Source organism: Myotis daubentonii, chromosome 10 (assembly GCF_963259705.1).
Source record: "Myotis daubentonii chromosome 10, mMyoDau2.1, whole genome shotgun sequence".
In the NCBI taxonomy this organism is placed as follows: domain Eukaryota; kingdom Metazoa; phylum Chordata; class Mammalia; order Chiroptera; family Vespertilionidae; genus Myotis; species Myotis daubentonii.
Window position 1 is genome coordinate 70,233,253 of NC_081849.1, and position 23,423 is coordinate 70,256,675.

Here is a 23,423-nt window from a genome sequence, read left to right on the forward strand (position 1 = left end):
AATACGCTGTTTTCACATTTCACATTACTTTGCTACTCTTACTTTTTGATATTTAAAGTCCTTAAAATCCTGATATACATCCACATAATGTTATTACAAAGAGCTGGAGCTTAGACACATATATAAGTTATTATTTTCTAAATACACATTTTTAAAAACAAACTATTTACATGTTTAAAATCACAAATGAGTAAGTCATCTGAAATTTCATCATTTCATTTTCCAGTTACCTCTATTAATCTTATTACCCTAAAGTTCTATCAGTAACTATTAAACTTTAAAGTTTACTAACGTATAATATACATACAGAAAGAGCCTGAATATACAGCTACATTTTCACACAAAAATGAACAAACACCTCAGGACCACTCTGCACTCCCTTCTAGTCTTTTATTTTTTTTTAAATCCTTACCCAATGATATGTTTTTCATTAATTCTAGAGAAAGAGGAAAGGAGAGGGAGAGCAAGAAACATCAGATGATCCATGTGAGAAATATTGATAGGTTGCCTCCGACATGCACACCAAGCACGGAGTGAACCTGCAACCCAGGTATGTGCCCAACCAGAAATTGAACTTGTGACTCCCTGGTGTACGAGACAATGCTCAACCACCTCAGCCATACCTGCCAGGACTCTCTTCTAGTCTTAATGCAACTCCCTGAATGTTAACCACAATCTTGACTTCTAACCACACATATTTAAAACAACTATAAAATTTTAATGGCATGTATAAAGAATATGACATATTATAAATCTACTATAATCGCAAAACACAAATATTTTACAAAATGATATTATATTAGCTTCTCAGGAAACAAAACTATAATATGGCATAACCTAACAGTTTTTATAGAACTTATTTATAAGTATACTTACTTGTAGACTTTTCTAAGAGCAGTTTTAGGTTCATATAAAAATTGAAGAGAAGGTACAGAGATTTCCCACATATACCTCCTGCCTTTATACCTCCCACATTTAAAAAATATTGATAACTAATATACACATTCAGAAAACAGAGTGAAAGACAATAGTTCAAATTATTAAAAGCCATTATTTTACGTGACAAAAGTTTCTAAGTTGCTGCAATAGGATCATATTAGTTTCATAACACAGGAAAATGGGTCTTGGAGGAATATGCCTTCAAGTTCAAATAAAGTTAAACAGTTCAATGAAAACTAAGTTGAAGGTGTGTAGTCATTATATCAAAAACATCAATAGAGGTTCTGGTCAATATGGCAGTCCAGGTGAATGCGGTACTCAGAACCTCCCGCAACCACATCAAAATTACAACGAAATCACAGAACAACCATCATTCAGAATGCCTGAAATCTAACTGAACACAAGTCCTATAACTAAGGTTATAAAAGAAGACACAATGAGACTGGGAACAGGTTAGTCCCATACCCACATGTGGCAGTTAAACATCAGGAGGAATACTGCTGGAAGAGAAGTACCCATAACTTCTGACTGTGAAAACCAGTGGGGATTATGGCTGTGTGAGACCAAAGCTCCTTGAGACCCAGACATTACTCTTAAAGGGCCTGAGCATGGACTTATTTGAACTCACTTGCTCTGAGCTCTAGCACTGGGACAGCAGCTGGAAATGTGCCAGGGACATATGCGAAGGAACTAAATTGTCTGGCTTCAGGGCAAGGACAGAAGCCACTGTTCCTTTTCTGAGCCCTCCCCTCAGAGAGCCAGCAGGGAGATGCCATATCTGAGTCTCCATTAACCTTGCTAACACTGGTGATTCTCAGAGACCAGGCCCCATCCCAACTTGCTGGCCCTCACAAGCCATTTCCATTGGCTTTTCCATACAAACAGTCTCTCTTGGCTCATACTTCTTTGCTATAATCTCTCAAATAAGCAGCATCCTGCCCTTGTATCCCTCATATCTCTTACTAAGTGGCACCAGGCCTAGGCACTAGAGGAGGCCAACCTCAGTTTGCAGCTTGGCCTCTTCCAGGGAACCTCTAAGCCCAGTGCAAGTGGCAGTCATCTGGAGATCAGCTCATGTCAGGTGGCCCCAGGCAGGGCAGAGGGGGTGACTGACCTTGCACCTCCCAGGAGGTCCCAGAGCCAGTGCACCCAGTGGACAGCTTCAGACCACACTGAATTACAACCCAGCCACATCTACAAGTGAGACATTCAAGAGGTGGACTCAGTGGGTACCAGAGCCTCAATGAAGCAAGTCCTACTCCATGGATTCAGACCCTGCATAGCAGCTCTTGCACTGTAATCACAGCTGGTCCTTGCGGCTGATGGGTTGCCATTCCTCCCAGTGACATGCCAACAATAATCAAGGCTCAACTACAATATTATAGTACACACAAGCCACACGAAATGCAGCTGGAGCACCCAGCTCAGGTAACCAGGGAGGCTGCATTGGGCCCTACAGGACAACTAATAAACAAGGCCACTCTACCAAGTACAGGAGACATATCAGCTATACTTAATACATAGAAACCAACACAGGGAAGCAGCCAAAATGAAGAGACAAAGAAGCAGGCTCCAAATGAAAGAACAAAAAAAATCTCCAGAAAAAGTACTAAATGAAATCAAGACAAGCAAACTACCAGATACAGAGTTCAAAGCAATGATTATAAGGATGCTTAAGGAATTGAGTGAGAACTTCAACAGCATAGGAAAAGACATGGAAATCATAACAAACATCCAGTCAGAAATGAAGGCTATACTAACTGAAATGAATAAATTACAGAAAATTAACAATAGAGAAAGCAGAGGATCAAGTCAGCAATTTGAAAGCTAAGGAAGCAGGAAAAAAAAACCATAACAGTAAAAAAAAAAAAAAAAAGGATAATTTAAGGAGCTTTTACAAAAACTTCAACCATACCAACATTTGCTTCATGGGGGTGCTGGAAGGAGAAGACAGCAAGAAACTGAAAGACTATTTGAAAAAAACAATCACAGAAAATTTCCCTAACCTGGTGAAGGAAATAAACATACAAGTCCAGGACGTGCAGAGTCCCAAACAAGATGAACCCAAAGAGGCCCACACCGAGACACATCAAAATTAAAATGCTAAAGGTTAAAGACAAAGAGAGAATCTTAAAAGCAGCAAGAGAAAAGCAGTTAGTTACCTAAAAAAGAACGCCTATATGGGATTGGCACAAAATACTCAAAGTGATGAAAGCAAGGACCTACAACCAAAATTACTTTATGCAGCAAAGCTATCATTTAGAATCAAAAGACAAAGAGCTTCCCAGACCAAAAAAAAAAAAAAATTGCTAAAGGAGTTAGTTCGTGATCACCAAACCAGTATTAAATATTAAAGGGTCTTCTTTAAGAAAAAGATAAAAAATATGAATGATAAAATGGCATTAAATACATATTTGTCAACAATTACTTTAAATGCAGATGGATTAAATGCTTCAATCAAAAGACATAAGGTGGCCGAAACCGGTTTGGCTCAGTGGATAGAGCGTCGGCCTGCGGACTGAAAGGTCCCAGGTTCGATTCCGGTCAAGGGCATGTACCTGGGTTGCGGGCACATCCCCGGTGGGAGATGTGCAGGAGGCGGCTGATCGATGTTTCTCTCTCATCGATGTTTCTGACTCTCTATCTCTCTCCCTTCCTCTCTGTAAAAAATCAATAAAAATATATTTAAAAAAAAAAAAAAAAAAAAGACATAAGGTGGGGGTGCCCTGGCTAGGGTGGTTCAGTTGGTTGGGCGTCTTCCTGTGCACCATAGGGCTGCCGGTTAGATTCCCGGTCAGGGCACATGCCCAGATTGCGGGCTCAATCCCCACTTGGTGGGCAAACAGGAGGCAGCAGATTGATGTTTCACTCTCACATTAATGTTTCTCTCTCTCTCTCCCCCCTCCCTTCCTATATCTATCTAAAAATCAATAAATTATTCTTTAAAAAATAAGACATCAGGTGAGGGAAAACGGGAGATATCTGTAATAGTGTCAACAATAGGAAAAAAAGATATAGGGTAATTGAATTGATAAGACCCTTATATATGCAATTTACAAGAGACTCACCTCAGAGCAAAAGATACAAATAAACTGAAACTAAAGGGATAGAAAACATATTTCATGTAAATGGGAACAAAACAAAATAAAGCTGGGGTAGCAATACTTATATTAGATAAAAATAGACTTTAAAACAAAGAGTATAAGAAGAGGCAAAGAAGGACCCAGCAACTCCACTTGTGGGTATTTATCCGAAGAAACCCAAAACACTAAATCGGAAAGATGTTTACTGGAACACTATAAGCCCTGTGCACGAAATTCGTGCATGGGAGGGGGGTCCATCAGCCTGGCCTGCACCTCTCACAATCCGGGACCGCTGGCTCCTAACTGCTCGCCTGCCTGCCTGCTTGATTGCCCCTAATCACTCGCCTGCCTGCCTGCCTGCCTGCTTGATCGCCCCTAATCGCCTCTGCCTGATCACCCCTAACTGCTCGCCTGTCTGCCTGATCGCCCCTAACTGCTTCTGCCTCAGCCCCCGCACCCAGGACCTAGGCTTCCCTCCTCCGGCTGGCCACAGGCAACCGGGACCCGGGCTTCCCTCCCTCTGGCCAGCCGCAGGCACCCGGGACCAGAACTTCCCTCCCTCTGGCTGGACGCAGGCACCCAGGACCCTGGGCGGCTTTGCCAGGGCAGGCTCCTGGGACCATGGGTGGCGCTGCCCGGGCCGGCCACAGGCACCCGAGCGATGCCGCCCAGGCCCTGACTTTGTCAGGAAGGACATCCAGAATGACATCCGGAAGACATCCAGTCTAATTAGGATATTACCCTTTTATTAGTATAGGTTGTTTACAATAGCCAAGGTATGGAAGCAACCCTAAGTGTCCATCAACAGATAAATGGATAAAGAAGACATGGTGCACATATACAATAGAATATGATTCAGCCATAAAAAAGAAAAAAATCTGCAACAAATGAATGGACCTAGAGCTATCTTCAACCAGTGTGCAGTGGGACATTGGTGTGCAGGGAAAGAAAGAATATTTAAAACATGCAAAACCTGACTATTTAGTCAGGGCACAGGCCTCTTTTCCCTTAGACTGCCAAATTAAAAAATGATGACAGCCAATACAACAATACCAGTCCTGTGTAAATGAATCAATATTATACCTATTTTTTGTCATATCGGCAAAAAATATATTTTTTGATGTGCCGCAGAATTTTAGTAATTAGTTTGTGTGTGCCATAAGATGAAAAAGATTGAAAATTGCTGACCTAGAGAGAATCATGCTAAGTGAAATAAATCAGAGAAAGATAAATGCCAGATGATTTCACTTATATGTGGAATCTAAAAAACAAAATAAACAAAGAAGCAGAACAGAAACAAACTCACACATACAGAGAACATTTTGATGGTGGCCAGATGGGAGAGGGGTTGGGGAGATGGGTGAAAAAGGTGAAGGAATTAGAAATACAAATTGGTAGTTATCAAACAGTCACGGGAATATAAAGTCCAGCATGGGGAATATAGTCAATAATATTGTAATAACTATATATGGTATCAGATGGCCACTGCATTTATCAGAATTACCATTTAAGTTATATAAATGTCTAACCATGGGGTTGTACACCTGAAACCAATATAATCGTGTACACTAAATGTAATTTAAAAATTAAATTTAGAAAAAGAAGCTGCAGAGCCTGGCCCATGTGGTTCAGTGGCTGAGCATCAACCCGTGAACCAGGAGGTCACGAGTTCAATTCCGACCAAGGGCACATGCCTGGGTTGCGGACTCGATCCCCAATGGGGGGCGTGCAGGAGGCAGCTGATCGATGATTCTCTCTCATCATTGATGTTTCTCTCTCCCCCTCTCTGAAATCAATAAAGAAATGTATTTTATAAATAAAATAAAATGAAGGAATAAACCAAAAGGAAGGCATGGGATCAAGAAAAAAAGGACTCAACTAAAGTGAAAGAAATTCCCAGAATGTCAGCTAAGAGAAGTCCCAAGATGACAACTCTGCAGCAGGCCTAAAAAGAAACAATCCAGACCAAAGCTGGAAGGACAGCTATAAAAGGATGGATAACTACAGGAACAAATGTAACTGGTACGTATATCTGACAGACCTGACCATGTGGAAAATTGCACTGAGAAACATTTTATGAAGCTGCTGGAGGGTACAGAAAGACTTTTCTAGACAAAACTAAGCAAATGGAAAAATTAGGCATTAAAAACAAAAGGTTACACAAGAAAATAAAATTATAATAAACTATCTCAGGAGTAACAAATATTTATTTGGTCATAATGATAAAAACTCTGAATATGAATTTACCCTAAAATTGTGGAATAACAATATTAGAAAGATGGGGAATAATCTAGTTTTTAAAAACCTTTGAACATCTATGCTAAACTTTAAAATCACTGGCATTGACATACCTCCAATTATTCCATTCTAAGAAAAGCCTCTATTTTCATTACAGTCAAATTCTATAACTACACTTTCAAGTAAAAAATTCAGTTAAGATGTTCTTGTTCTGCCTTGGGATATATCACATGGTCATTCTAAGAAAAAAAAAAAGCTAATAAATGCAAAGCAAAAGCTAACAAAAATTAGATGATCTATGTAAGCCCCCCCCCCACCCCCCCAAAATAATTGGAATGTTTCCCGAATTTGCTTATCATCCTTGTGCAGGGGCCATGCTAATCTGCTCTGTGTTGTTTCAATTTTAGTATATGTGCTGCCGAAGCGAGCGCTGATCTATACAAGTTTTATTGGTTACTGGAATCAGATAAGGCATTTGTTATCTAATATGTTTGTTCTGTTGTTTGTTATACTATAACTCTGAATGTTGGATACGTTTAGTACGTGTCCCACTTTTACTTCCATATTTACTGATTCACTAAGTTAGTCTTACATGGGCTGTGAACTCTTCAGCAGGTTACCTCTGTAAGCACCAAAGCCTGGTTATTTTGTTTTAAAAATCTAAAATGTTCTGCACATTTTTTATAACAAACTTAACTTTTACTTGATAACTCAGGCTATCATGCAAGATAGCTGCAGTACTATGACAGAGGCTTTGGGTGTGTAAAGCATCAATCCATATGCTAAGTGGGCCTAGACTGGTATGCTTTTATAATTCTCTTGTTTATCAGTCTTAACTCTCAAATCTACTGTCAATGATCCTTTCTGTATCTGAATTCATCCATCTTTTAATTTGTTATGAGGTTAACAAAAACAAATTATCATGCTTCTGACTCAAATAACTTGTTAGAATGATAGCCAATGTAAAAAACTAGCAGTTCCTACTAAAGACTTGCAAAAAACAACAACTCTAATACAAATAAAGGAGCTTAATTGCTTAACGAAATTGAGAGGCTAAATCTTTTGGATTTCTGTTTTTGAAAGATCTATTCCTTGTTTCAGTGTCTTAATACCTAACTTATGGTTCCGATTCAGATTGTTCAATCAGTGAGCTATGGGATAACTGAGAGGGCTCACTAAACTATCCTATGTGCTATCCAGGTGAACTATCCAAGTTAGAATAACACTAAAAATAGGAATATATATACCTAAAACAAAACACCTGGTTACCTATTCACTAAGATTTTTACAAAAAGCCCAGAGAAAAAAGAACTGTATTACATATTAGAACTTTTATATTTGCAATTATAACTATACTAGAGGTCCAGTGCACGACATTCGTGAACTGGAGGGTGGAGGGCCTCAGCCCCGCCTGCACCCTCTCGCAGTGTAGGAGCAGGCCTAAGCAGGCAAGCAGACACCCCCCAAGGGGTCGTTAGTGCTGCTACCCCAGCCACTGCGCTCACCAGCCATGAACCCAGCTTCTGGCTGAGCAGCGCTTCCCCTGTAGGAGCTCACTGACCACCAGGGGGCAGCTTCTGTGTTGAGTGTCTGCCCCCTGGTAGTCAGTGCGCATCATAGCGACCGGTCGTTTCACTGTTCGGTCAATTTGAATATTAGGGTTTTATTATATAGGATTGAATGCATGTGTATAATCTTGCCATTTCAATAATACTGTTGCTTAACAATCTTCTTAATTGATTAAAACAAAACCTTAATTCAGTATATCAGAGTTTTAGAAGGATATAAGCACTTCCCAAATTAAGAGGGAAATATTTTCACCATTAAATTTACCATCAAGACACTGAAAAGCTATCCTCTTTGATTTTTTAGGTTTTTTTTTTTTTCCAAAAAAATAGCATTTCTTTAAAAAAAAGAGAAGGAAGGAAGGAAGGAAGGAAGGAAGGAAGGAAGGAAGGAAGGAAGGAAGGAAGGGAAGAGAGAGAGAGAGAGAGAGGGAGGGAGGGAGGGAGGGAGGGAGGGAGGGAGGGAGGGAGGGAGGGAGGGAGGGAGGAAGGAAGGAAGGAAGGAAGGAAGGAAGGAAGGAAGGAAGGAAGGAAGAAAGAAAGAAAGAAAGAAAGAAAGAAAGAAAGAAAGAAAGAAAGAAAGAAAGAAAGAAAGAAAGAAAGAAAGAAAGAAAGAAAGAAAGAAAGAAAAAGAAAGAAAGAAAATCTGCCTGGTTGAGCATCACAGTTCAATTCTGGGTCAAGACACATGCCTGGGTTGTGGGTTCAATCCCCAGCGTGGGGCGTGCAAGAAGCAGCTGATCATTGATGTTTCTCTCTCTCTCTCCTTCTCCCTTCCTCTCTAAAATCAATAAAAATATATTTCTTAAAAAATGAAAATCTTACAAGTGTTAATATGTATGTAGTCACTAATCAAAAAAACCTAAATAGGTCATGGAAAAACATCTTCCCCACATCTTAATGTAAAGGTATCATTGCTTATATTCAGACTTAATTAGATAAGCTGTAGCCTTCAAATGGAGGATTTTAAGTGTAATTTAAAAGGCTAGAAAATTTTTTCTTTTAACAGCCATTTCACTTTAAGGGCCATTTTAAAGTCAGAATTGTTGAAGAATGCTTATTTTCAGCCATTCCAATACACTGACAACGGTATACTCAGATTCACTTCCTCATTCAAAGAACTTTAGAAAAGCAAACAGTTTCTACATCGCAATGCACAGACTTCCAGGCACTTAAAACTTTTAAATGTAACCAATAAAAAAAACAAAATAACTTTAAAATACTAACCAACTAAAATTCCAGACGAAAACTAGTATAAGAAACACTTTCTGAGAAGCAACATTCTCCAAAGCTGAGAGATCTTTACCTTGTGCAGGAGTACCAGATGGCTATGCTTAGATGTCAAAGCTTTATTACAGGCAAAAACACCAAGAAAGAAGTAACTGTTGCTACATACTCATTCACAGCATTTTTAAAATCCGTGAAAGTAGCCATTCCAATTCAAACATACGGAGGATTTTTCATGATGTTAAGCTACCATTAGATCAGCAGCGCTAAGACTGTTTTTGACATTTCATTTCTTTCCTTTCAAAACAAACAAACGTACTTTGACATTATTCTGTATTGACGTATATTTATATTAAAAGACCCTTATGTGCTTGAAGCTTCTGATCACATCAAGATCTCGTTTTCAACCGGTCTCCATGCTGTAGCCCTGTCAGCTCCTTGTGTACCACTAGCTGAGTAAGTAGAACCATCTATTTTGAAGAAATGCTTTCTGAAAAGTACACGGCCAGCTACATTTTAAGACTGTCCGAGAAGGACGGCTACAAGAATCGGCCTTTTTCTGATGCGAAAACACTTTGCCGCCACTTGCTCCGGCCCCCAACACCTTCACACGCCTGCTCGCATCCTCTGCTGCAGAAAGGACAAGAAAAATGGCTGTGAACGCTTTCTGCAGGACGGTGTTTCAAACAGCAACACTCACAGCGCTCAGGCCTGTGGGGCGGGAAGAAGCGGGGGGGAGGAGGGTCCCTTACGAAACAGCAGCACGCTCCGGGCCCGCACGCTACCTCATTTCCCTAATAGGGATGAAAAGCTCAGGCCTCTGGTGGCTCCCAGCTGACGCCGCGGCTCTCCACACCCCCCTTTTTTTGACAGGATTTTCTGGTCACAAACATGAATTCCAGGATCCAGCCTAGACGGTCTAAGAACCAACCGAGCGCGCTTTTTTTGCAGGAACAGACCCTGGAGGATCCCGCTCCCTCCCCTCTCCGTCCGGAGCCCCACGCTCCGAGGCGGGTCTCCTAGACCCGATGGTGCAAACCCTCAGCGCATTCGCGGAGAGGCAGCCCGCGACAGAGAAAACACGAGTTTCGGCCAGGCCCCTCGCTGGGACCGAAATTACAGGCTCCATTTCCTGTCCCCACGAGGGCTGCAACCTCGCCCGCCGCGCGCCTCCCGCCCCCTCCCGGCTGGCGCACGCGGCCCCCCGCGCGCCTGCAGCCCGGACGCGGCGAGCGCCACGGGGTGGCGGGGCCCGGGGAGCAGCCCTCCCAGGTCCGCGGCCGGCGCCGGCACCCACCTCGCGGCTGCAGCTTCACCTCCCCGTTCTCCTCCCGGGCGGACCCGCGGGCCTCGCCCGCCCCGCCGAGGCCGTGCCTCCTCCTCTCCTTCTCCCGCTTCTCCTTGGTCCGGCGCGGCTTGGCGTTGGCCGCGGGGGCGGCGGCCGGCGGGAGAGGCTGAGGCTGGGGCTGGGGCTGAGCGTGCAGCAACGTAGGAGGGACCAGCAGTTTGCGCGACAGCGGCGGAGACGAGGAAGCCCAGGCTGCGGACGGGACGGCCGTGCCGGCGGAGAAAGAGAAACTGTTCCGAGCAGAGGACGGGGAGGGGGCGGCAGACAGCGCGGCGAAGCTCCAAGACGCGGGGCTGCCGTAGCTCGGAGGCGAAGGAGCCACCGGCGGCGGCAGCTGCCTGCTGTTCCCGCCGCTGCCCCCTTCTCCGTTCAGTCTCCGCGGCGCCTTCTTCTCCTCGGTGCGGACCTTCTTGGCGGACAGAGGACCCGGTGGGTCCCGGGAGGCGGTCTGCAGCTTGCCAAACGGTTCTTTCCCCGAGACGGGGGCGGCGGCGGCGGCGGCGGCAGCGCCGTGCGCTGAGCTCGGCGGTTCCGCCATTTTGCGCTCCTGTTGTATTTACTCTCCTCGGCTCCGGGCGCGGGGCAGGGGCGGGGCGGCCCTCCGCGAGGGGCGGGGGGGCGGAGCCTCCGGCCACCGGCCTGGCCCGCCATTGGGCGAGCCTCCCTGAGGGATCCCTCTGACAGCCTGTGAAAGGCGCGAATCTCGACCCGAGGAGGCGGGATCGCCAAGGGGACCCGCTCTGGAGGTCACCGCTCCGCGGGACGCGTCTAGAGGCCCCGGGACCTGCGCTGGGGCTTCCTACCCTGTGGCCGGCGCGAGCTCCGGGGCTCAGCGAGTGTCCGGGAAGAGCCGCCGCTCCGGAGCCCACAGCGTGCCCGGCCCTGGTCGCGCCGGTCTCCACCTCGACGACTCGGTCACAGCACTTTCTCTTCCTATTTCCCTCGGGTCCTCGGGGTCCCTCCCCGCCTCTTCGCGCCCAGAAAGCTGGATTTCGCAGATGCCCCGCTCAAAGGAGAGCATTTTTTTCCGGGGATGAAGTCGCTCCTCCGTGTTGGCCGTAGTCGATTGATGGGAGGGGCTAAAAGTCACTGGGTGTCTTGAAAAGGTTTGTTACTGTCGTTAAAATCGTCCGCCCTTCCGAGTTTGAGGGAAATCGCTTCCTGCGAGCCTGGAACTTGCGGATTGCTGCTGAGCTGGAAGGTAAGAGGCTCCGTGGAAAAACGTTCCTCTCACTTTTGTGATTGCACCCTTGAAGATTTTAATTTTAGCATCATTATTTTAACATAGACTCGCCAAGAAAAACCCGTTAGCAGTATTTAGAGATGTTTGGGAAGCAAGGTTTTTTTTCCGTTGTATTTTAGCGTTTAGTCGGCACCCTGGGTGTCCCAAGTGTGTGCTTTGGCTTCTGGCTGAGAAGGTAAGGAGTTGGGGGGATGGGTTTGCAGCAATACCGTTGCAACCAAAACCAGGAGCACGATTTTCGTTGAGCGCCACGGTCTCGACACATGAGACCAGAAGTCAAAGGAATAGACTGTAAAAAATAAAATAGTCAAATCAGGAAATGACCAGGCGAAGGCTATGTTTAGTCCTAAGAAGGGAGACCTACATTGCCTACAGATTTCTGGAAAAGTTAAAAGTCACTGTCCAGGATTGCCAGTACTTACTTGTGACTTAATGAAGTTGTTTTTTGAGCCCCCCACCTTTTTTTTCTTTTTCTTTTTCTTTTTTCTTTTTTTTCTTTTTAGAATATTTTGGAGTCAAAATTTAATACTGGTTTATAGAATTTATTTTTTTAGGTGCCTCCAAATTTTGAAATGAAAGGATTTACTTGCATTAATACATAACAGTGAAAGCTGTAGCTGGGATTGCCTGGCAGCAGATGTCTGCATGGAAAGTAGCACCGGTGGAAGCGTGGGCAGAGGGCAGAGCTGGAAACCACCTACCGCTCACTAGCTTTGTGCCTGCAGTCAGGCTGCTTCATCGGCCGGAACCCCTGTTTTATAAAAAGTGAATAAATGTGATTGCATGATCACTAAGGTCCCTTTGAACTTGATGCTTCTGCCTTCCGTATTCAAGAAACTTTTTAAAATCACAGTGAAACCATTACAATTAAAATAGCTTCCTAATGTTGACCCTCCAGATGTAGAAGAGTGTCTCTTATACCCATTAATATAGTGCCTGTAGACTTGTACCATTTATTCCCTCATCTCCCTCACAGACGTCTGGAAATCTGACTATATAAGGTTTCAGTTAAAGTGAACTCTTCATCTGTGTGAATGTGTTACTCCTTGCTCGATACTGTTTTAAATTTGCAGAGCCTGGGCAGGAATGGCTATGGCGGCTCACATCCCATATGTCCAAATATTTAAGTTATAAATCAAGCTGAGAAGCTATTTTTATAAAATATACTAGAGGCCCGGTGCACAAAAATTTGTGCACTGGCGGGCGGGGGAAGGGGGGTGTCCCTCAGCCCCACTTGTGCCCTCTCACAGTCTGGGACCCCTCGGGAGATAACCACCTGCTGGCTTAGGCCCGCTCCCCGGGTGGCAGATGGTACACCCAATCCCTCGGTGCCTGCCCCGCCACCCTGGGTCGCGCACACGGCAGGGCCGATCCGGGGGGTTGGAGCACTGCCCCAGGTCGGGTCGCACACAGGATGCCCGATGGAGGCCGGGCGGGCTGGCCGATCGCTGCTGCACCGCCCGGCCGCCCCAGGTCAGGGCGCACACAGACACCCGCCACTCTGGGTCACAGATAGCAGGCCCAGATGCCGGTGATGGCACTGTCCCACCCTGCCTGCAGTATGCAAATTAGCCGCCATCTTTGTTGGCAGTTAATTTGCATATTGCACTGATTAGCCAATGGGAGGCATAGCGAAGGTACGATCAATTACCATGTTTGTCTATTATTAGATAGGATTCTACTTTGCTACCTTGACAAATCTGCTTAAATAATAATCCTGAAGGTCAAATTTTCAGACTTGGAGAGATGGACTGACCCTATTCTCTTCCCATTCCTAGCTTCTTCACCTGCCACACCAAAAGGGGCCATAAATTAATGCAATCAACATGTCCAAGCTTACGTCCACACTCCTCAACCCCTGCAAATAGTGATGTGTAATCAAGAACTAGGTCTGCCCTCAGATCTAGCCAGTCTAAAAGAGGAGTGCAGGTTCCCCAGCTGGTTTGGCTCAGTGTCGGCCTGTGGACTAAAGGGTCCTGGATTCAATTCCGGTCAAGGGCACATGCCACATGCCCGGGATGTGGGCTTGATCCCCAGTAGGGGGTGTGCAGGAGGCAACCAGCTGATCAGTGATTCTCATCATTTATGTTTCTATCTCTCTCTCGCTCTTCCTTCTTCTCTGAAATCAATGAAGATATATTATACAAAAGAGGAGTGCAGGCTTCCGGCTAGCATGACCTCTTGATTTCATAGACACCTTGCCCTTTGCAGTAGAAAGAGGGTCCTTACCCAGGTCTAACAGCAGCACTATTATAAAACATACCCAGTTATCTCTTCTCTCCCATGTATTCAGCCATTCCCTTTCAACTAGATCAGTGATGGCGAAACTGTGTCACGCGAACTCATTTTTTTGGTTGATTTTTCTTTGTTAAATGGCATTTAAATATATAAAATAAATATCAAAAATATAAGTCTTTGTTTTACTATGGTTGCAAATATCAAAAAATTTCCATATGTGGCACCAGAGTTAAGTTAGGGTTTTTCAAAATGCTGACACACGGAGCTCAAAAGGTTTGCCATCACTGAACTAGATCATTACTGACAACATTGAACTAGGAGATAATTCCCACCATCACCAATTCCTACTGGCTTCATCTCTGCTAGCACTAAAACCACCTACTTTTCTTCATGTCTACTGTTGCCACCCAATTCCAAGTACTACCTCCTCTCACCTGAAAGACTATACTAGCCTTTTCTGGTCTCATTATAGGTATTCTAATTTTCTCAAATCTGTTCTCTATTCTACCCAGAATGCTCTTTTTTTTAACATTTTTATTGATTTCAGAGAGAGAGAGAGAGAGAGAGAGAGAGAGAGAGAGAGAGAAACATCCACGATGGGAGAGAATCATTGATCAGCTGCCTACTGCACACCACCTATTGGGGATCAAGTCCGCAACCCGGGCATGTGCCCTTGACTGGCATTGAACCTGGGACCCTTCAGTCCATAAGCCGAAGCTCTATCCATTGAGCCAAACCAGCTAGGGCCAGAATGCCCTTTTCAAAACCTAAATCTGTTCATATCACTTTTCCCTGCTTCAAACCTGTCAATGGCCAAAACCGGTTTGGCTCAGTGGATAGAGCGTCGGCCTGCAGACTGAAAGGTCCCAGGTTCGATTCCGGTCAAGGGCATGTACCTGGGTTGCAGGCATATCCCCAGTAGGAGATGTGCAGGAGGCAGCTGATCGATGTTTCTCTCTCATCGATTTTTCTAACTCTCTATCTCTCTCCCTTCCTCTCTGTAAAAAATCAATAAAATATATTTTAAAAAAAACAACAAAAACAAAAAAACCTGTCAATGGTTTTCATTGCTCTTAGGTTAAAGGACAAAATTCTTAATATGACTATAAGACCCATCATGATCTAGCCCCTTCCTCTTCCATGTCAAAAGAAAGGGTCTATAGCCCTAGCTGGTTTGGCTCAGTGAGTAGAGTGTCGGCCTGCGGACTGAAGGGTCCTGGGTTCAATTCTGGCCAAGAGCACATGCCTGGGTTGAGGGCTCGATCCCCAGTGTGGGGTTGCAGGAGGCAGCCAATCAATGATTCTCTCTCATCACTGATGTTGCTATCTCTCTCTCCCTCTCCCTTCCTCTCTGAAATCAATAAAGATATATATTAAAAAAAAATGGGGGGTCTTTAAAATGAAAAAATAAAAAATAAAAATGATAATAAAAGAATGAAAAAAGAGAAAGAAAAATTAGAGGAAACAAAGAGAGGGGAAAGGTCTTTAATTAGCAGATTGCACCATGCTATCTTTCTTTTTTAATATATTTTTATTGATTTTTTTTACAGAGAGGAAGGGAGAGGGATAGAGAGTTAGAAACATCAATGAGAGAGAAAGATTGATCAGCTGCATCCTGCACACCCCCTACTGGGGATGTGCCCACAACCAAGGTACATGCCCTTGACCAGAATCGAACCCGGGACTCCTCAGTCTGTAGGCCGACGCTTTATCCACTGAGCCAAACCGGTCAGGGCCATGCTATCTTTCAACATAGAACTATTGTATATATTGTTCCCTCTGCCTGGAATGCTTTTTTCTTTACCTACTGCTTTTATGATGGTTTGGATAACAAGCAATTATGTAATGGCCATAACAGAAGCAGAGATCATGAATAACTCCTATATTTCTAACTTGCATGACTTGATGGACAGTTATACCATTTACTGAGCAAGGAAACACAGGAAGAATGACAAGTTTGGGATACTCTTTGACATGTCCTGATGAACATGAGGTGCTTGTGAGACCTCACATCCTTTGGATATCGGTGCAAGCCAAGGCTCACTTCCTTAGAGAAGCCTACCATCTCTTCCCTATCAAGACTAGATTCCTCCAGGCCGGCTGGTGTGACTCAGTTGATTGAACATCAACCCATGAACTAAGAAGTCGCTAGCTTGATTCCCAGTCAGGGCACATACTCAGGTTGCAGGCTTGATCCCTAGTGGGGGGCATGCAGGAGGGAGCTGATCAATGTTTCTCATTGATATTCTCTCTCCCCCCGCCCCCCCCCCGTCTTTCTCTCTCTCTAAAATCAATTAAAAATATTTTTAAAATAATGAAATATTAAAAGACTAGATTCCTTTCTTTGATAGTTGGCTTATGTTTATCTCATCTACCCTCCAGCCATCATTTTAACTGACGTCAGTTAAATGGTAATGCCCATCCAATATTTTGGCCTCAGTGTTCTTGGACCTGCATTTCCATTCAGTTTCATCCACAAACTCCAATGGATCCTTCTTGATCTTTTTCACTACCCTTCCATCTCTGAAATCCTAAAATACAGTGTTTGAATATTCAGCTTTCTCACTCCTGGACACCATGTCCTTGCCCTTTGACCTCAAGATAGCTCCCAGACTCCAGGTCTTTTTCCCCCACCTAATTATGGTTGCCAGATAAGATACAGGACACCCAGTTAAGTTTGAATTTCAGATTAACAATGAAAAAAAATTTTGTGTGAACATGAGCCATATAACATTTGGGCCATATTTATACTGAAAAGGAAGGTATTCTTTATCTGAAATTCCAATTTAACTGAATGTTCCTTTTTTTCCTGATAACTCTGGCAACCCTACACTGATTCATCCTTCTATACTTTCTTCCCTATCCAACCTGGAACCTGTGGTACATAATTTATACTAAACATTTGCCAGCACCTCAGTTCCTCACATTCTAATTCTCTTCATCTCTGTGCTGCTAAACCCCACCCTCAGGTCATTACCTCTGCCTGCTCCAGGCTGATAAGCATCTCTCCATTTAACTATTGGGGATTCTTAGGGCTATGTCACTGCTCTTTTTTGTACTCTGCATACTTATGTGTGACATTATACATCACAGCGTCTTCTGATATATAAATGCTGGCAGTTCCCGTCTTTCTCTCCTGCCTTGACCTTCTGCCCGATTCCTGACTCTTGTCCAGTTGCCAAGTGGACGTCATCACCTGTATAGCTACAGACACCTCAGACTTTATAGCACCATTCCCATCCTCCCATGTATCACTTTCCTGCATTGCGTATCCACATTATCAATTCAAGCAACAAATCTGGGACTCTCTTAACTTCTCTTTTTCCTTCACCTCCACATTTAGTCACTCACTATTTCTAGTCAGTTTCTCTTCTCCATTACCACTGCAGCTTGCCTTCAGGCCTCAGGTCAACTTGGATTATGTCAATGATTTCCTTCCTAATTGGGTCTGTCTGCCTCCAGTCTTCCATCTTCTACTTGCTAAATATCTAGATTTTTTTAATGTGAAGTTTCTTATAAGTACCGCGCGCTAACCGATTGCGCCACTGGAGCTCCTAATGTGAAGTTTCTTAAGAAACTGTGCAAGTCAAACAAACCTGTAGTCTGATAAACCAATCTGTCTCTCCTCCCTTCCACTCTCTAAAAAAAAAAAATCAATGGAAAAGTATCCTCGAGTGAGGATTAACAAAACAAAAATTAAACTAATGTTTATTCTTATAGAAGGCTTGCCCCTCTCAAACCTCTGGCACTATCCTGAGGGGATAGCTTCTTTTCATGGAGACTGCCTGTAGTTATGGGCAGTGACCAGCAGAGTTGATGAAATCAGGGACTGGCAGAGAAGTGTTTGGGAAGCTGAAGAGTGATTGCTCGGTAGATAATTCATGGAACATTAAGACAACACTTTTTTCCAACATAGACTAAAACTAGACTTGTGTGCCTCTGCAAGGCTGACAGATTTATAACATTGATTAGCATATCAGTTCTCAATGAATGGTGATTTGCTACCTCACAGAGTAGCCTGTTCCACTTTTGTATTGCCCTAGTTCAGGGGTGGGCAATCTTTTTGTGAGTGCGTGCAAAAACCAGCAAAATCTCTGGCTCAAAATTCTGTGTGCCAACCCTAATTTTTTGAGAAGATGTTACGCCTACTTGATATAAGGTGTACGTATGTGAAGAACCTTGAAGAAATAATTAAATTCATTCGAGCGACAAAAACACAGTATATGATGATGAAAAATACATTTACTTTTTAATGTATACATGTACACTGATAGTCCGACAGAAAACTTTATGACTCCGTTTGATATTATCAGTGGGACTTTTGCTGCTGCATCACTGATGACAGAGATTTTACATCAGGTTTATATTTCGTGACCTTCAGAGATATGCATGAGCTACTACTTCATCCGTCAGGCTACTCCTATTACGAGACTTAACAAAATTCATCACTGAGAACAAAGATTCACAAGCGTATGTGGATGAAAACATGGAGAGTAACACTGTTGCAAAGTTTTTTAAACAGAAAAAATTTTCTGGAATGCTCATTCGTTCGTTTTCGACACATCTCTCTGGTACTCCTGCCTCTAATCGCTTTTTTTCGATGTTTTTCAAGTTAACTCTAAGGTCAATAAATTTCTGCTTCCAAATTGAGCTACTCTGAAATTCCATCAACTGCATTTCAAAGTCAGCCATGTCTATGGTCTTTAAGATAACTTGTTATGTAAAATTATTTATTTATCTAAGATGCACCTACACTGAATTTATCTGAAAAATTAAAAAATCGACATTAAGAAAAAAATTGTAAATGGAAGATTATAAGAGAGGGTTTCGCGTGCCAGCAAAAGTTACTGGCGTGCCATGTTTGGCACGTGTGCCAGGGGTTGCCCAGCCCTGCCCTAGTTGTTAGGAAGTTATTTCTTTCACTTAACCTAACATTTTCCCCTTCTGATTCCCGATCATTGTAAACCATTTTACTAGAACCTCAGCAAATAAGACCAATCTTTTTGTTGGAATTTTAAGATTTAATTTAATTTGGAATGGCTAGCCTGGCTACTTTTTAAAAATATTTATATATTTTTTAATTGATATCAGATTGGAAAGGAAGAGGAAAGAGAGATAGAAACATCAATAATGAGAGAGAATCATTGATCAGTTGCCTCCTGCATGCCCCCGACTGGGATTGGAGCCCAGAACCCTGGCATGTGCTTTGACCAGAATTGAACCGTGACCTCTTGGTTCTTAGGTCGATGCTCAACCACTGAGCCATGACAGCCAGGCTGCCTGGGCTACTTTTTATCTGTTTCAAGAGAAAGTGAAGCAGCAATGTGCCCCAAGTGAAGGCAAGGTTTTGTTTTAAGATTTGCCAGTAACTGTATCCTTTTTAATGAGGCAACTCAGTCTGCGCCCGCATAACTGCCACAATTATTCTCCTAGATCTTAAAGGAATCCCAGCTTCCATATGGGCAGGCCTGTGCTGGAATAATAATAATAATAACCAAATAATTAAAAGTCAGATGACACTCCTATTCCCTCCTCCACCCTCATTCCTAAACCATTTACATAACTGGTAAAATATTGTCAAGATTTTTCCCTTGAATTCTAGGATACCCATCCTCTCAATACCTTGCTCTTGGTATGACCTGGTGTTTCCCATTCCTGAGGTATTCCCAGGTTCTACAGAAAGCGGTGGCTGTCCCTTTGGCCTTATGCTCCTTCTCAGCATATTCTGTACTGCACTGTCCCCTGTCCTCTTTGTTCAGTACCTATTCCAGCACCAGTTCTGTAATCCAGAAGTATAATCTCTCAGCCATGGACTGCTCTCTGCCATTCTCTTCATGTTTGAGTTTTATACCTTTTTGAAAATAAATTCCTTTATCATCATAATGAGCTCCTTGGAGAAGAAGAGATAAATATGCACTGTTGGTCAGCCAACTTGAACTGGAAACAGGGATATAACACCTAGAGTCAGTTGTACAAACATATTAAAGAAATTTGGAAAACAGAAAAGTAAAAATCTATAATTGTACCACAATAACACAAATCCATTTATCTATTTGCACATTTATTTAATATTCATTCAATAAATAAAGTGTAGTAAGGAAATTGTAGCAAGGTAGAAATAATCACTAATAATATTTTGGTATATTTTCATTGAATCCTAATGTTATAGTTTTTTTAAATACATTGCAATTACACTGTCTATTCAGTCTTCTCTCCTTTATTTTATTTTTTAACTTATAGCACAATGGGTGTGACAAAAGGAGGCAAAGCCACCTGTCTCCTCAGAAAAAGTAAAGGCTTCAGTGACGGTGAACCTCTTGAGCTCAGCGTGTCAGCATTTTGAAAAACCCTAACTTAACTCTGGTGCCGTGTCACATATAGAAATTTTTTGATATTTGCAACCATAGTAAAACAAAGACTTATATTTTTGATATTTATTTTATATATTTAAATGCCATTTAACAAAAATCAACCAAAAAAATGAGTTCATGTGTCACCTGTGACACGCGTGTCATAGGTTCACCATCACTGGGCTAGTTCATTTGATCCCTTCTTGTGTCTTACAAATTTTATAGCCTCAGGCTTCCATTCGAGGTCTACAATTTTAGCCTTGCCTGGTTTATGCTCTCTTTGTAGCTACAATCATATTTTAAATATAACTGAATCATACTCCAGTAATGTTTTCAGTTATTTTTTTTTTACATATGTTTTTATTGGTTTCAGAGAGAGGAAAGGAAAGGGAGGAGAGATAGAAGCATCGATGAAAGAGAAACATCAATCTGCGGCCTCCTGCACACCTCCTACTGGGGATCGAGCCACAATCTGGCATGTGCTCTGATGAGGAATCAAACCATGACCTCCTGATTCATGGGACAATGCTCTCAATCAACTGAGCCACACCAGCCAGGCTCAGTAATTTTTTTTTTTTTAATAATGCAGTGGTTTTTAGTATATTTATGAAGTTGCGCAACATCACCACAATCTAATTTTAAGAACATTTTCATCACCCCAGAAAGAAACCACATATCCATTAGCAGTCTCTATTTCCCCTTGTCTTCTGCCAGCCCAGGTCAATCATTAATCTACTTTCTGTTTCCATAGGTTTGTCTTTATCACTGTTTGTAGAGGGACAGGTACAGCTGGGGAGAAAAGTGAGCTCTCATCTGGAAATGAGCTGCTACTTCTGATCTCTGCTTGTCTTCTGTCTCCAAAATTTGAAGTTAAAATTTGTCACTTTGAAATTTTCTTCCAAAAATTCCCATGTGATCCCCAAAAGATACTGAGATATGATATCTATAAACATATATATATATATACCTAAATTTTATCTTATTTCATATCTTTAATCCTATTTCTTGTGAATGAGTAACCCTAGTACACATACACACATACTAGTACATGCCCACCTTGCCCTGAGTTATATTTCAAAGCCTTCTTGTCTGAACTTACAATAAGGGCACCATGCCTCAAACACTTTCCCCTAATTCTCTAATTCCTAGGATTTTCAGATCAGGCTGCCATACCTGTATCTTGCTGATGTTAGATAAGATAGCCATAATATTAGGTAACAGTGAATGGTAGGAGGTAAGATTGAACTATGGGGAATGGCTTGGAGCAAACACCCCTCTCTGCCATGTGCATAATTAGAATTGATCATGGGGAGAGGAAGAAGGGTGGAAAGTCAGTATGGGAAGGCTCTTTAGTGGGTACTTTTTTCCAATCAGAGCATCTGGGCCTCCCTAGCATCCCCTACCCCCTCAGGAGTGATCCTTTGTGATGTCTGAGCTCCCCATAGCCACCATTGGCTGTGGGAAGTGCCCTGGTGACAAAACAAAGCTGAAGGGGTGTGACTCCTCATTGCCCTGGGGAGGGGTATATATACAGACGACTGGACCCTTGGGGTAAACAATTGAGAGCTTAAAGATGGCAAAAGTGACCAAGAAATCATGGGAGCAAAAATCCACAAGCACCAAGCGGTGGAAGAAGAAGAAGACCCGCTCTCAACCTAAATCAAGACGTAATAACAAGGTCAGATGACCCTACCCAATTTCCTCTTTTTTCCCCCATTTATATCCTCTACCTGCCACCCTTCCCAGATAATCCTGCCTCTGCCTGGCACAAACCTCCTCCTTAGTTCCCCCTCCCTGCCTTCCCCCTTTTCTTTTCCCAAACCAAACCCCTCTAGGCTGACCTTGTTGCCTTACCAGGTTCTGAAGATATACAAGAAGATAAAAAGACCATTTCACATGACCTCAAGAAAAAAATACCCTCCTAAAGTTAAAACTACTTCAAGAAGGCGGAAGAGAGGGAGAAGGGCCAACAAATTTCAGCCATTACGGTAGACTGAGCCATAAGCAGCCAGGCCAAGCCCAGCGTACCCTATAAAAAGACACCACTTGAAGATAAGATCCCTGCAAACAGTATCTGCATAGCAAGCTTCAGAGACCTCAGACAATCTGCTGCATCTAAGTCCTGGCTGCTGAGATATGGCCAACTACATAGGGACTTACTCAGACACTAATGTGGAATGGTGGTGATTAAAATCAACAAGGTGTAAGAAACCCCTCCAAAAATAAAAATAGGCTCTCTGCCAGAAATTGTGTTGCATTAGTGTTTGAGATTGTCTCTCAAAATGAGAGAGTGAAATAACAGAAGCTCAGAATCTTTGCTGCAAAGCTAATCCCGGGTTCCCCCACATCCATCTCAGGAGAAAATGTATGTGCAGCTTCCAAGGGTGGGAAGATATCCTTCCACCAGATTCCCCAGCTGTAGAGGAACAATTTCACAATTTCTTTACTTAGTACTCAACACTCAATTTAAATGTGAGTGAAAGCAGCAGAACGTAGCACTGCCCATGGACACTCTAATAAGCTTAAAGGCAGTGGAGAGGGAAAAGGGAGAGAGTAAAGATGTCCCCAGGAGGTTCTGTCTTTCTCAGTCATGATGCAGAACTGAGCTGCTCTAGTCATGTGGGTGTGATTCAGTTGGAAATTGAAGGCCGTGGAGCTTCATAAATTCCCTCATCCTCTGTTGACCTTGAGGTGTGTTGTAATAAAGGACAGAGCAGCACCAGGCCTAGCCACCAGGAGAGGAGAATCATGTGGCTACATCACAAGCAGAGATACTCATCTCTGGTCTGATTCTGCCCAGCCTCCCCGGTCTCCCCTTCCCCAGCAATGATCCCTTCCATTTGAAGCAGGGGTGGGGGACGTCTTTTCTGCCAAGAGCCGTTTGGATATTTATAACATCATCTGTGGGTCATACAAAATTATCAACTTAAAAATTAGCCTGCTTAAAAAAAATTAGCCTGGTATATTTGGTCAGCCATTTACTTACCTTACCCCTAATGTCTTGGCAAGGCCAGACCAAATGATTCTGAGAACCTCATATGGCCCCTTGGCTGGACGTTCCCCACACCTGCTTTAAGGGCTCAAAGTCCCCAGCAGAGGCAGAAATGGTTAGAATTACAGTATTCATAGGTTAGAACAGTGATCCTCAAAAAATTTGTGTCTCGCCCAGCTGGTGTGGCTCAGTGGTTGAGC

The 23,423-nt window shown here is 43.1% G+C and overlaps 1 protein-coding gene and 1 non-coding gene across 3 annotated transcripts in view; both read right to left on the reverse strand.

Annotated features, from left to right (window-relative positions):
- RSBN1L (round spermatid basic protein 1 like) overlaps positions 1 to 12,032 on the reverse strand; it is a 62,220-nt gene extending 50,188 nt beyond the window's left edge. Inside the window, exon 1 of one of the 2 annotated variants that reach the window (XM_059712722.1) lies at positions 10,350 to 12,032. In XM_059712722.1, the coding sequence (XP_059568705.1) occupies positions 10,350 to 10,938 (589 nt within the window). In that variant the 5' untranslated portion in view covers positions 10,939 to 12,032. The remainder of the gene's footprint in view (positions 1 to 10,349) is intronic. The other variant, XM_059712723.1, reaches the window with a different exon arrangement.
- On the reverse strand, positions 6,585 to 6,691 carry LOC132211669 (U6 spliceosomal RNA). The gene has a single exon (XR_009447554.1). It is a non-coding gene; the product is annotated as a U6 spliceosomal RNA (small nuclear RNA).
- Positions 12,033 to 23,423: the final 11,391 nt, after the last annotated feature.